General features: G+C 44.0%; 1 protein-coding gene across 1 annotated transcript in view; it reads right to left on the bottom strand.

The window, feature by feature from the left end:
* Positions 1 to 9,135: 9,135 nt before the first annotated feature.
* sn25a (Synaptosomal-associated protein 25-A) overlaps positions 9,136 to 15,415 on the bottom strand; it is a 33,022-nt gene continuing 26,742 nt past the window's right edge. The window contains 3 exon segments of the mRNA NM_001173949.1: positions 9,136 to 10,699; positions 11,449 to 11,593; positions 12,644 to 12,763. Of these exon segments, the coding sequence (NP_001167420.1) occupies positions 10,631 to 10,699; positions 11,449 to 11,593; positions 12,644 to 12,763 (334 nt within the window). The 3' untranslated portion in view covers positions 9,136 to 10,630.

Below are 15,415 nucleotides of genomic sequence, written 5' to 3'. Positions count from 1 at the left end.
GCACTTGTTTTCCCCAATGTTTCCTTTATCCTGATTTATCTCACTGGAAGCTACAGAATAGATGCAGCATCATGCGCTCTGTCTCTGTAGCAGCTTAGTCTGATTCAACGGTTTGGCAGAAATATGCAGACTGCCCTCTAAGAACTGAAGTTTTCTCATAAGAGATATTGCAGCTTTCTTTTGTGTGGCATAAGACAACTCAAAATGACCGACAAGGTTGTTCTTGTGAAGAAGACAGGAATATAATGCACATTTATATTTTGGAATACATTTATTTAGACAGTCAGGGTAATAATGTTGTTTTTCTTTCTTGGGATATCATACATGTTGTAAATATAATGTTTTATATTTACAACGTGTGTGTGTGTGTCTGTGTGTGTGTCTGTGTGTGTGCATGTGTGTGTGTCTGTGTGTGTGTGTGTGTGTGTGTGTGTGTGTGTGTGTGTGCATGCGCGTGTGTGTGTGCGCGTGTGTGTGTGTGCTCATGCGTGCGTGCGTGCGTGCGTGCGTGCGTGCGTGCGTGTGTGTGTGTGTGTGTGTGTGTGTGTGTGTGAGTGTGTGTGTGTGTGTGTGTGTGTGTGAGTGTGTGTGTGTGTGTGTGTGTGTGTGTGTGTGTGTGTGTGTGTGTGTGTGTGTGTGTGTGTGTGTGTGTGTGTTTGCCTGGGGGATGTTGTGCTGTGTTGTCTAGCCGTTAGGACCTAATATGAAGTGTGGAAGGATGATTGATCCTAATTTTGAAACACCACCATCACATTCATCTAACTAATGAGACCTTCCAAAGGTCCACCGGATGCTGACTCCTGGGCTGTGTCCCAAATTATACCCTATATAGGCCCTGGTACAACGTGGTGCACTACATAGGTAATAGGGTGCCATTTGGAACACAACCAATTGTTACCTTTTATGAAGGTAATTGTTACCTTTTGTGAAGGTAACAATTGGCTCATATTAAAATGATTAAAGTACATGCATATCTCCATAAAGCTGGATGGTATAGTACAATATATGTATATTTCCATTATTAATATCAGTCAAGTTATACAGTGCCTTCATACTCTTGACTTATTACACATTTTGCTGTGTTACAGTCTGAATTCAAAATGGATTAAATGTATTTCTTTTCTCACCCCTCTACACACAATACCCCATAATGACAAAGTGAAAACATATTTGTAGAAATTATAGCAAATGTATTGAAAATGAAATACAGAAATATCTAATTTACACAAGTATTCACACCCCTTTTATAGAAGCACCTTTGGTGGCGATTAGAGTTTTGTTATATTTCAGTCTTCTGTGATGTATAGAAAGTGTAATACTGAGACGCAAGCTCAAAATTGTATACATTTCAGGTGGTACAGGTGTCTTTTTTTTCTGCCCATAACCATGTGTGTGAGGTTTATACTTTTATTTCAAAGATATATTTAAGACTACCAAGAAACACTCTGTGACCCTGATTTAGCCCACTGCAGGAAAAGATTAAGTTAGATTGTGAGCTTCAATGGGATTCAAGTCTGAGCTTTGGCTGGACTACTCAAGGACTTTCACATTCTTGTTCTGAAGCCATTCCAACATTGTTTTGGCTGTATGCTTGGGGTCATTGTCCTGTTGGAAGGTAAATCTTCACCTCAGTCTAAGGTCGTTTTCACTCTGAAGCAGGTTCTCATCAAGGATTTGTCTGTATTTGGTTCCATTCATTGTTCCCTCTAGCCTTACCAGTCTACCAGGTCCTTTTTGCAAAGTTCCTCAGTTTTTTCAGACGGCTAGCCCCGAGTGACGCAGCGGTCTAAGGCTCTGCATCTCAGTGCAAGAGACATCATTACAGTCCCTGGTTTTAATCCAGGCTGTATCACATCCAGCTGTGATTGGGAGTCCCATAGGGCGGCGCACAATTGGCCGGGGTAGGCCGTAATTGTAAATAAGAATTTGTTCTTAACTGACTTGCCTAGTTAAATAAAGGTTACATTTTAAAAAAAACATTTGGCAGAGTCTGGGTAGTTCCATATTTTTTACATTTCCCAATGATGGAGATCACTTTGCTCTTGGAAATGTTAAACACTCTAGAATCTCCCCAGATATATGCCTCATTACAATTCTATCTCGGAGTCTACGGACAGTTCCTTGGACTTCATGGTATAGTTCCTGCTCTAACATGCACTGTCAACTGTGGACCTTATATATTTTTTATTTTTTTTATTTCACCTTTATTTAACCAGGTAGGCCAGTTCAGAACAAGTTCTCATTTACAACTGCAACCTGGCCAAGATAGAGCAAAGCAGTGTGACAAAAACAACAACAAAGAGTTACACATGGGATAAACAAACGTACAGATGTATACAGAATGGTATATAGACAGGTGTTTTTCTTTCTAAATCATGTCCAAACATTAGAATTGGCCACAGGTGGAATCCAATCAAGTTGTAGTGACATCAAGGATGATCAAAGGAATATGGATGCTCCTGAGCTCAATTTGGAGTGTCATAGCAAAGGGGTGTGAATGCTTACATCGGCAGTCAAAAGTTTGGACACACCTACTCATTCAAGGGTTTTTCTTTATTCGGACTATTTTCTACATTTGCCTTGATGACAGCTTTGCACACTCTTGGCATTCTCTCAACCAGCTTCATGAGGTAGTCACCTGGAATCTCAAATATGAAATATATACTGTTCAAAAAAATAAAGGGAACACTTAAACAACACATCCTAGATCTGAATGAAAGAAATAATCTTATTAAATACTTTTTTCTTTACATAGTTGAATGTGCTGACAACAAAATCACACAAAAATAATCAATGGAAATCCAATTTATCAACCCATGGAGGTCTAGATTTGGAGTCACACTCAAAATTAAAGTGGAAAACCACACTACAGGCTGATCCAACTTTGATGTAATGTCCTTAAAACAAGTCAAAATGAGGCTCAGTAATGTGTGTGGCCTCCACGTGCCTGTATGACCTCCCTACAACGCCTGGGCATGCTCCTGATGAGGTGGCGGATGGTCTCCTGAGGGATCTCCTCCCAGACCTGGACTAAAGCATCCGCCAACTCCTGGACAGTCTGTGGTGCAACGTGGCGTTGGTGGATGGAGCGAGACATGATGTCCCAGATGTGCTCAATTGGATTCAGGTCTGGGGAACGGGCGGGCCAGTCCATAGCATCAATGCCTTCCTCTTGCAGGAACTGCTGACACACTCCAGCCACATGAGGTCTAGCATTGTCTTGCATTAGGAGGAACCCAGGGCCAACCGCTCCAGCATATGGTCTCACAAGGGGTCTGAGGATCTCATCTCGGTACCTAATGGCAGTCAGGCTACCTCTGGCGAGCACATGGAGGGCTGTGCGGCCCCCCAAAGAAATGCCACCCCACACCATGACTGACCCACCGCCAAACCGGTCATGCTGGAGGATGTTGCAGGCAGCAGAATGTTCTCCACGGCGTCTCCAGACTCTGTCACGTCTGTCACGTGCTCAGTGTGAACCTGCTTTCATCTGTGAAGAGCACAGGGCGCCAGTGGCGAATTTGCCAATCTTGGTGTTCTCTGGCAAATGCCAAACGTCCTGCACGGTGTTGGGCTGTAAGCCAACCCCCACCTGTGGACGTCGGGCCCTCATACCACCCTCATGGAGTCTGTTTCTGACCGTTTGAGCAGACACATGCACATTTGTGGCCTGCTGGAGGTCATTTTGCAGGGCTCTGGCAGTGCTTCTCCTGCTCCTCTTTGCACAAAGGCGGAGGTAGCGGTCCTGCTGCTGGGTTGTTGCCCTCCTACGGCCTCCTCCACGTCTCCTGATGTACTGGCCTGTCTCCTGGTAGCGCCTCCATGCTCTGGACACTACGCTGACAGTCCCACAGCAAACCTTCTTGCCACAGCTCGCATTGATGTGCCATCCTGGATGAGCTGCACTACCTGAGCCACTTGTGTGGGTTGTAGACTCCGTCTCATGCTACCACTAGAGTGAAAGCACTGCCAGCATTCAAAAGTGACCAAAACATCAGCCAGGAAGCATAGGAACTGAGAAGTGGTCTGTGGTCCCCACCTGCAGAACCACTCCTTTATTGGGGGTGTCTTGCTAATTGCCTATAATTTCCACCTGTTGTCTATTCCATTTGCACAACAGCATGTGACATTTATTGTCAATCAGTGTTGCTTCCTAAGTGGACAGTTTGATTTCACAGAAGTGTGATTGACTTGGAGTTACATTGTGTTGTTTAAGTGTTCCCTTTATTTTTTTGAGCAGTGTATTTAATTTTGTTTAGCACTTTTTTTGGTTACTACATGATTCCATGTATTTCATAGTTTTGATGTCTTCACTATTATTCTACAATGTAGAAAATAGTAAAAATAAAGAAAAACCCTGGAATGAGTAGGTGTGTCCATACTTTTGACTGGTACTGTATGTAAATGAGGTATTTCTGTATTTCATTTTCAATACATTTGTTAAAATGTCAAAAAACATGTTTTCACTTTGCCATTATGGGGTATTGTGTGTAGATTGTTGAGAAAAATATTCAGGCTGTAACAACAAAATGTGGAAAACGTCTAGGGTTCTGGATAGAGTACTGTCTGAAGGCACTGTTACTCTATACTGGGGGTATTGTTCAGGTTGTCATTACACATACCGTTCAATATACCTTAAATGTTCATACACATTTAGATGTATATTATGTTGCTGTTATACTGTATGTCAGTGTGGGTAAAATTATATTGATGTCTTTGTCCTGGTGAGTCTGACTAACAGATAAAGACAGACATATACAGTTGAAGTGGGAAGTTTACATACACTTAGGTTGGAGTCATTAAAACTTGTTTTTCAACCACTCCACAAATTTCTTGTTAACAAACTATAGTTTTGGCAAGTCGTTTAGGACATCCACTTTGTGCATGACACAAGTCATTTTTCCAACAATTGTTTACTGTATCACTGTATCACAATTCCAGTGGGTCAGAAGTTGCCTTTAAACAGCTTGGAAAATTCCAGAAAAGGATGTCATGGCTTTAGAAGCTTCTAATATGCGAATTGACATCATTTGAGTCAATTGGAGGTGTACCTGTGGATGTATTTCAAGGCCTACCTTCAAACACAGTGCCATCATGGGAAAATCAAAAGAAATCAGTCAAGACCTCAGAAAAAAATTGTAGACCTCCACAAGTCTGGTTCATCGTTTGGAGCAATTTCCAAATGCCTGAAGGTACCACGTTTATCTGTACAAACAATAGTACGCAAGTATAAACACCATGGGACCACACAGCTGTCATACCGCTCAGGAAGGAGACGTATTATGTCTCCTAGAGATGAACGTACTGTCACGTCCTGACCAGTATAAGGGGTTATTTGTTATTGTAGTTTGGTCAGGACGTGGCAGGGGGTGTTTGTTTAGAGTGTTTCGGGGTTTGTTGGGCTATGTTCTTTGTTAGTCTATTTCTATGTTAGTTCTAGTATGTCTATTTCTATGTGGTGTTTATTAGGTGGACCTTCAATTGGAAGCAGCTGCTCCTCGTTGCTTCTAATTGAAGGTCCTATTTAAGAGGGGTGTTTTTCTATGGGATTTGTGGGTAGTTGTTCCTTGTTTAGTGTTTGTTGCACCTGACAGGACTGTTTCGTTTTGTTCTTTTTTGTATACGTATTTAGTTGTTTCTCCTTCTTCAAAATAAAAAGAAGATGAGTATACATATTCCCGCTGCATTTTGGTCCAATCCATACGACAACCGTGACAGAACTAGCCACCACAAACGGACCAAGCAGCGGAGGAAGGAGCAGCAGCAGAGCTCTGTGGAGTCATGGACATGGGAAGAGATTCTGGATGGGGCAGGATCTTGGCACCAGGCTGGGGAGTATCGGCGCCCTAAGGAGGAGCTGGAAGCAGCCAAGGTGGAGCGACGCTATTATGAGGCATTATTCGCACCAAGAGGCAAGTGCGAGAGGCAGCCCCAAAAATGTTTTGGGGGGGCACACGGGTAGTTTGGCTGGGCCAAGGGTGAGCCCTAAGCCAACTCCCCGTGCTTATTATGGGGAGCGTATGGAGTGGAGAGCGCCGGAGTATGCGGAAGTGCGCACGATCTCACCCATGCGCACGCACAGTCCGGTGCGAGCGATCCAAGCCCCTCGCTAGTGCCGTGCTAGAGTGGGCATCCAGCCTGGGAGGAGGATGCCTGCGTAGCACATCTGGCCACCAGTGCGCCTCCTAGGCCCAGGCTACCCTACACCTGCTCTACACACGGCAGCCATCAGGCCTCTGCACAGCGCAGTTTGCCCTGTGCCAGCACTCCACTCGTGCAGGGCTACTATTACCATCCAGCCAGGACGGGTTGTGCAGGAGGTGCGCTCCAGACCTCCAGTGCCTACTCATGGCCCGGTGTATCCAGTTCCTGCTCCTCGCACTAGCCCTAAGGTGCGTGTCTCTAGTCTGGCGCCTCCAAAGCCAGCACCACGCACCAGGCCTCCAGTGCGTCAGCCCAGTCTAGTACGTCCTGTTCCCGCTCCTCGCACTAGCCTTGTGGTGTGTGTCTCCAGTCTGGTACCTCCAGTACCAGCCCCACGCACCAGGCCTCCAGTGCGTCATCCCAGTCCAGCTCGTCCTGCTCCTGCTCCTCGCACTAGCCCTGTGGTGCGTGTCCCTAGTCTGGCGCTTCCTAAGCCAGCCCCACGCATCAGGCCTTCAGTGCGCAGTACCCGTCCAGAGCTTCCGGCAACAGTGCACTGTTCAGAGTGTCCGGCAACAGTGCCCCGTCCAGAGTGTCTGGCAACAGTGCCCCGTCCAGAGTGTCCGGCAACAGTGCCCCGTCCGGAGTGTCCGGCAACAGTGCCCCGTCCAGAGCTTCCGGCGACAGTACTCCGTCTAGAGATGGCCCACAGTTCGGAGCCTGCAGAGACGGCCCACAGTCCGGAGCCTGCAGAGACGGCCCACAGTCCAGAGCCCGACAGAGACGGCCCACAGTCCGGAGCCGACAGAGACGGCCCACAGTCCGGAGCCGACAGAGACGGCCCACAGTCCGGAACCGACAGAGACGGCCCTACAGTCCGGAACCGACAGTGTCGGCCCTACAGTCCGGAAACGACAGAGTCGGCTCTACAGTCCGGAACCGACAGAGTCGGCCCTACAGTCCGGAACCGACAGAGTCGACCCTACAGTCCGGAACCAACAGAGTCGACCCTACAGTCCGGAACCGACAGAGTCGCCCGACATTCCGGAACCGACAGAGTCGCCCTCCAGTCCGGAGCTCCCAGAGTCGCCCTCCAGTCCGAGGTCTCCAGCGACGCGCATCAGCCCGAGGTCTTCAGCGATGCGCCATAGCCCAGAGACTGGGATGGGTGAAATTTGATAAGCATTCAGCGGGGGTGGACAGGTCAGGTTGGGGAGTAAGGCCGGAGCCTGAGCCACCTCCGTAGTAGGAGGTTGGGGAGGGGGGGGGGGGGGGGGGGTGTAGCACAAGAACCGTCGGTGACTGTGGCCACCCTCCCTTCCCTCCCTGTAGTTAGGATTATTTTGGGGGGTTTTGGGTTTTATTTTTTTTGGTAATTTTTTTTGTGTGAGGTGCAACAATTAACACACAAAAAAATAAACCCCAAAACAAACAAAAAATAATCTGTACCTTTGGGGGGGGGGGGGGGGGGGGGGGGTACTGTCACGTCCTGACCAGTATAAGGGGTTATTTGTTATTGTAGTTTGGTCAGGACGTGGCAGGGGATGTTTGTTTAGAGTGTTTCGGGGTTTGTTGGGCTATGTTCTTTGTTAGTCTATTTCTATGTTAGTTCTAGTATGTCTATTTCTATGTGATGTTTATTAGGTGGACCTTCAATTGGAAGCAGCTGCTCCTCGTTGCTTCTAATTCAAGATCCTATTTAAGAGGGGTGTTTTTCTATGGGATTGTGGGAAGTTGTTCCTTGTTTAGTGTTTGTTGCACCTGACAGGACTGTTTCGTTTTGTTCTTTTTTGTATACGTATTTAGTTGTTTCTCCTTCTTCAAAATAAAAAGAAGATGAGTATACATATTCCCGCTGCATTTTGGTCCAATCCATACGACAACCGTGACACATACTTTGGTGCGAAAAGTGCAAATCAATCTCAGAACAACAGCAAAGGACCTTGTGAAGATGCTGGAGGAAACAGGTACAAAAAGTTTCTATATCCACAGTAAAACGAGTCCCATATCGACATAACCTGAAAGGCCGCTCAGCAAGGAAGAAGCCACTGCTCCAAAACCATCATAAAAAAGCCAGACTATGGTTTGTACCTGCACGTGGGGACAAAGATCATACTTTTTGGAGAAATGTCCTCTGGTCTGAATAGAACTGTTTGGCCATAATGACCATCGTTATGTTTGGAAGAAAAGGGGGAGGCTTGCAAGCCGAAGAACACCATCCCAATCGTGAAGCACGGGGGTGGCAGCATCATGTTGTGGGGGTGCTTTGCTGCAGGAGGGACTGGTGCACTTCACAAAATAGATGGCATCATGAGAAGGAAAATTATGTGGATATATTGAAGCAACATCTCAAGACATCAGTCAGAAAGTTAAAGCTTGGTCGCAAATGGGTCTTCCAAATGGACAATGACCCCAAGCATACTTACAAAGTTGTGGCAAAATGGCCTAAGGACAACAAAGTCAAGGTATTGGAGTGGCCATCACAAAGCCCTGACCTCATTCCTATAGAAAATGTGTGGGCAGAACTGAAAATGCATGTGCGAGCAAGGAGGCCTTCAAACCTGACTCAGTTACACCAGTTCTGTCAGGAGGAATGGGCCAAAATTCACCCAACTTATTGTGGGAAGCTTGTGGAAGGCTACCCGAAACATTTGACCCAAGTTAAACAATTTAAAGGCAATGCTGCCAAATACTAATTGAGTATATGTTAACTTCTGACCCACTGGGAATGTGATGAAAGAAATTAAAGCTTAAATAAATCATTCTCTTTACTGTTATTCTGACATTTCACATTCTTAAAATAAAGTGGTGATCCTAACTGACCTAAGACAGGGAATTTTTACTAGGATTAAATGTCAGGAATTGTGAAAAACTGAGTTTAAATGTATTTGGCATGTATGTAAACTTCCGACTTCAACTGTATTAGCAACTGTTTTTCTACGGAGACAAACCATTGATTGACAAGAGAAAGAAAGACCAATTAACACAGAGCACAGAGAATAGGGTTTATTACTTTTAATCAATTCAGCTAGCTACAAAATGTTCCACGACTTCACAAACTGACAGGATACAGAGGGAGTTTGAATATCACATGCGTTTTGAGGACATCAATCTCAGTTTAATCTATTGTGTCATTCAGAGAAGGTATTTCTTCATCTTATTATTCTAACTACTCAACATCTTGGCGATTTGGTGTGCATAGCTCTAAAAGTACAGAAGCAAACAAAACTTTTGTATGTCATTTTTTGTTTCAAAACATTATTATTATTATGATATTCATATTATTTAGTTATCATTATTATTTGACCAATAACAAACCACACGGGGAGATTAAACTAACAGGATACAGTCTTCTTATAAAAGTAAGGTCTCTCAGAAATACGCGTCTTTGCTTTACATTGCAAACAATGTGTAATTTGTTCATTTTTTCAGAGCATCCAAAATCTATGATACAATACACAACCAGTACCACACCCTTCAGCACGTATTCCATATCTTCACTGAACTGCATATTCATTTAGAAAAAAACACGTCATTTTTTGCGGTTACAGCCATATCCTCATTCTTCCATCATCATCTCTTCACGTTAAGATCATTTTGCATTATTTTACAATGATGGTCACAGTCTGTAAATATATTTTGACAGGAATAGTGGCACTATTGCAAACTTGCAGGAGAGTATGGAACGTTCAACTGTGTCCTAATACTGAGCATGCTTTTGTCAACTTTGCTACTGCCATGTTATTGTTTTTATATATTTTTAAGACAGGTTTTATGTATATGACTCTAAAATCTACCATTTGTCATGCAGAACGCACAATTCACATCACTTGGAATGCAATGTCTATTACAGCAAATCTAGTTGCACATTGTCTAAACAGTAACTCATGATAATTGCGGTGAGGGAAAGGAACCAAAGACAGTGATTGTACGTAAGTGCTTTTTAAATTTACTATCGTTTGTTATCATCTTATTTTTTTCCTCTTCTTCATTCGTCATGACAACATCAAAATAAGGAGCATGACAGCAGCTGATGGAATGACACAGTTTTACTAAGACAATACTGATATACTGAAAAGGAAAAACAGCTTGTATAGCATTCCTATTATACTTGTCATCCAGCAGTGTACCTTTATACATATATATATATGATATATATATCATATATATATATATATATATCATATATATATATATATATATATATATATTTGATAAAGAGAATAAAAACTTCACAAGTGAGCTAGAGCCATCGAGTCAGCACTATATACAACCTTTGGAAAGAATGATACGGAGTATAAGAAATACTTTTGTTTACGAGGACAATCATTGAAAAAGCCAGACAGACAATACACATAACAACATTTACAATGGGGGGAGGTGATATGTGCATGTGTGCAAACCTAGAAGGTAAATACCATGATAAAAGCATGTTTGCGCCTTGTGACAAACTGCGCTTGCGGGAGAAGCAACGTGCTCCGGGAGCTTAGCCACTACCCAGCATCTTTGTGGCCCGCTGGTTGGCTTCATCAATCCTGGTCTTGTTGGAATCAGCCTGTATAAAGAAAGGGGGGGAGAGAGAGAGCGATAGAGAGAGGAACATTAGTTATTTGTGGTTCTGTTTTGCAGATAATATACACAGATAATAACATTTTGAGATGTGAGGCTAATGACTATTTGGACAACAACTCTAAATAATAGCAGATGGACAATAGAGGACCAATAGAGGACCAATAGAGGACCATTAGAGGATCAATAGAGGATCAATAGAGGACCAAAAGAGGATCAATAGAGGACCAATAGAGAACCAATAGAGGATCAATAGAGGACCAATAGAGGACCAATAGAGGATCAATAGAGGACCAATAGAGGACCATTAGAGGATCAATAGAGGACCAATAGAGGATCAATAGAGGACCAATAGAGGATCAATAGAGGACCAATAGAGGACCAATAGAGTATCAATAGAGGACCAATAGAGGATAAATAGAGGATCAATAGAGGACCAATAGAGGACCAATAGAGGATCAATAGAGAACCAATAGAGGATCAATAGAGGACCAATAGAGGACCAATAGAGGATCAATAGAGAACCAATAGAGGACCAATAGAGGACCAATAGAGGATCAATAGAGGATCAATAGAGAACCAATAGAGGACCAATAGAGGATCAATAGAGAACCAATAGAGGACCAATAGAGGACCAATAGAGGACCAATAGAGGATCAATAGAGGACCAATAGAGGATCAATAGAGGACCAATAGAGGATCAATAGAGGACCAGCAGAGGACCACCAGCAGTACCTTCTCCATGATCCTGTCGATCTGGCGATTCTGGGTGTCGATCTCGTTGCCCATATCCAGGGCCATGTGGCGCAGGTTACCGATGATGCCTCCCACCTGCTCCAGGTTCTCATCCATCTCATTTTCCCTGGCATCATCCGTTACCCTGTGGAAGAAACACACAATTTAGGCTGACACGCGCACACACACGTGCACGCACGCACGCACACACGCGCACACACAGACACACACACACACACACACACACACACACACACACACACACACACACACACACACACACACACACACACACACACACACACACACACACACACACACACACACACACACACACACAACACATATTGGTTTAACAATACAGTTGATAAAGGTAGTGTCCCATCCTGTCCTGTACAAACTTCACCTTTGATTTCTCCTGCTTTGAGAACCTCAGCCTCCTGCCCAAACAGCTGGCTAAACAACACCCTGTTTACCCTCAACAAAATGCTCTACCCCCGTCATACCAGCAGATGGTAACTACTGCTCCCGACCCCTGTCGTCCTTACACACACCTTTAAAGCTTCATATGGAAATCGTTCATGACCCCCACCTCTATCTATTTACCCCCCCTCTCCCTATCTCCATACCTGTAGACATTCTGCCTCCCATCAAACTGCCCTTTCCCTACAGCTCACCCAACTCTATATAACAGGATATCCCTGGTCCCTACAGCTCCCCCAACTCTATATAACAGGATATCCCTGGTCCCTACAGGTCCCCCAACTCTATATAACAGGATATCCCTGGTCCCTACAGCTCCCCCAACTCTATATAACAGGATATCCCTGGTCCCTACAGCTCCCCCAACTCTATATAACAGGATATCCCTGGTCCCTACAGCTCCCCCAACTCTATATAACAGGATATCCCTGGTCCCTACAGGTCCCCCAACTCTATATAACAGGATATCCCTGGTCCCTACAGCTCCCCCAACTCTATATAACAGGATATCCCTGGTCCCTACAGCTCCCCCAACTCTATATAACAGGATATCCCTGGTCCCTACAGCTCCCCCAACTCTATATAACAGGATATCCCTGGTCCCTACAGCTCCCCCAACTCTATATAACAGGATATCCCTGATCTTTACATCAACAATCCACCGGTTCCTCCACGCCACCCCCCCACCACTGCCCAACCCTAACCCCCTCACCTGCGGATGAATCCTCCACTGATGGCCATCTGTTCGCGTTCGTCCACCACGCGGGCAGGCTGGCTGGCCACCACTCCATCCTGGTTGTTCCCCCAAGCCTTGCTGCCTCCACTCTTCATCCTGCGTTGGACCGAGGAAGAGGAGGGTGAGGCTTAACCACTGCTAGATATCATCTATCAGGTGTAACTGTAGCATCATGCATCGATCCGTTACATAGAAATATGAGAAACAGGTCGAAGACTAGACACTAACCAAGCAAAGCAGAGAGAGCAGGCATGGGTTTGGTCAATCCATCATTCTCTAGTTTTATCATCATTAGTGTGATGTTATATCTCCTAGGTATATAACATACTGTACTGTATTAAGGCATGTTTAGTATGCTGAGACACATGCCTTTTCCCAGCTGAAAGATGTGCCATTAGTATTTACATGCATTTTGTAAACAACAGTTAGGATTACTCACTTTGTGCCACCCTCCACCACCCGCCCCAAAGCATTCCTTCATATTGAAATGTCCCCCCCACCTCCCCCCTCACAATGGTATATCCTAGGTTGCATCTGAAATGGCATCCTACTCCCTACACACATCCAGCACTGGGAATAGGGTGCCATCTGAGACAGCCTCAGTGTGACTATATGTGACAGATAACAGAGACACAAGGCTTTGGCAGACAGACAACACTGAGAAACAGGACTGGACTGCCACATCGTTGGGGACAGGTGTGAAGAACTGCAAAAGAAAACAAACCGGAGGGACATAACAGAACGTAACACCCTACTGTAGAGTATGCTTCTTTTCAACATCAAGTGTCTTGTTCAGGTTGTAAATCTATCTAGTAATGAAGCAAACTACATAGACTTAAGGTTGATCTGTAAAAGTTATCCGGCGCAGTCAGAAGATGAGATCTTGGACAAAACGTAGGCTTCCTCAATTTCAGTTTCGCGACTCGGTACCGGTACCACCTGTATATAGACTCGTTATTGTTATTTGATTGTTACTTAAAAAAAAATTAAAAAATTGATTTAGTAAATATTTTTCTTAAAACTGCATTGTTGGTTAAGGGCTTGTCAGTAAGCATTTCACGGTAAGGTTTACACCTGTTGTATTCAGCGCATGTGACAAATAAAATTGGATTTGATTTGATTTTGATTCAGAGAATAAATATTATTTATGCAATACCTTTTAGCGCCTCGAGTGTGAGAAATGCACTTTATAAATATATAAATACATTATTAGAAGTATATAGCAGTGGATCTAACAAATACTGCGAGGTAAACAAGATGAATTGAAGACTAATTATATAGCTGTATCTAGATTTTCTATGTACACTGTCTGACAGAGATCTAACCATGACAAGTGGCTAAGGAGGCCCTGGGTGAGTCTATGCTTCAGGCTCCGTTTAATGAGTCTATTAGTACACTGCAGTTGTTAAGATTGTAACAATCATCACAAAGATCTGTCTGTGTGAAATGTATGTTATACTGTATCTAGTAGGCAATTATTTCAAATGTTCTCTGCTTCATAACATTCAACATGGAGCATGAGAGGACAGTGAGCTATCGTTTTTTATATTTACCTGTGTTTTTCTTTTCATTTAATTTCTTTCCCTAAAACCATGTCTGTCTATCCTCAGTCTGAAACCAAATGGCGTAATTGATTTAATGCCTTTCTGTAACCTTGGAGAGTGGGGAAGGTAGATCTTTCCTTTCTGTAACCTTGGAGAGTGGGGAAGGTAGATCTTTCCTTTCTGTAACCTTGGAGAGTGGGGAAGGTAGATATTTCCTTTCTGTAACCTTGGAGAGTGGGGAAGGTAGATCCTCCCTTTCTGTAACCTTGGAGAGTGGGGAAGGTAGATCTTTCTTTTCTGTAACCTTGGAGAGTGGGGAAGGTAGATATTTCCTTTCTGTAACCTTGGAGAGTGGGGAAGGTAGATCCTCCCTTTCTGTAACCTTGGAGAGTGGGGAAGGTAGATCTTTCCTTTCTGTAACCTTGGAGAGTGGGGAAGGTAGATCTTTCCTTTCTGTAACCTTGGAGAGTGGGGAAGGTAGATCTTTCCTTTCTGTAACCTTGGAGAGTGGGGAAGGTAGATCTTTCCTTTCTGTAACCTTGGAGAGTGGGGAAGGTAGATCTTTCCTTTCTGTAACCTTGGAGAGTGGGGAAGGTAGATATTTCCTTTCTGTAACCTTGGAGAGTGGGGAAGGTAGATATTCCTTTCTGTAACATTTCTTGTTTTATCAGAGGATAGAAAAGATGGCTGATTATAAGCCCTCCCACTGAGCTAGTATTTATAGAAATGGACTGGGGCGACGGTTCTCTTGGCTCTCTGACAGCGGTGACAGACCACCGTGGTAAACACACACAGTCAGACATACTGCCTGGTTAACTCTCCTCCTCTCCTCCTACATTCACCCGTCTCAATGATGTTATACAATTTGTGTTGTATAGGCTACAGTTCGGTTATCACATCCTTTCCATGTGCCATGTGTAACTTTCTCGCTATATCTTTCTATCTTTCTCCTTTATAACCTCCATCAATTTACAGTATAACTGGACCTATTTGGATATTATGTAAATCAGACATGCAGACAGACCCTCATCAGGGTGAATGCTTTTGATCCACAGGCTGATAAAATATTAAATCCCAATAGTCCTACTAGATAAGAAGCTTCATTCTATCTGATTTGACCAAATCATTTTGATTGGATCAATTCCATTTGATTGGAATAAGAAAAAAGACACCTACAATAGAGGTTAAATCCAGTGGGTTGAGA

This window comes from Salmo salar, chromosome 06, assembly GCF_965601325.2.
Source record: "Salmo salar chromosome 06, fSalSal1, whole genome shotgun sequence".
NCBI classification, from domain to species: Eukaryota; Metazoa; Chordata; class Actinopteri; order Salmoniformes; family Salmonidae; genus Salmo; species Salmo salar.
The sequence above is the reverse complement of the archived record's forward strand: the minus strand, read 5'-3'. Positions and strand labels throughout refer to the sequence as shown.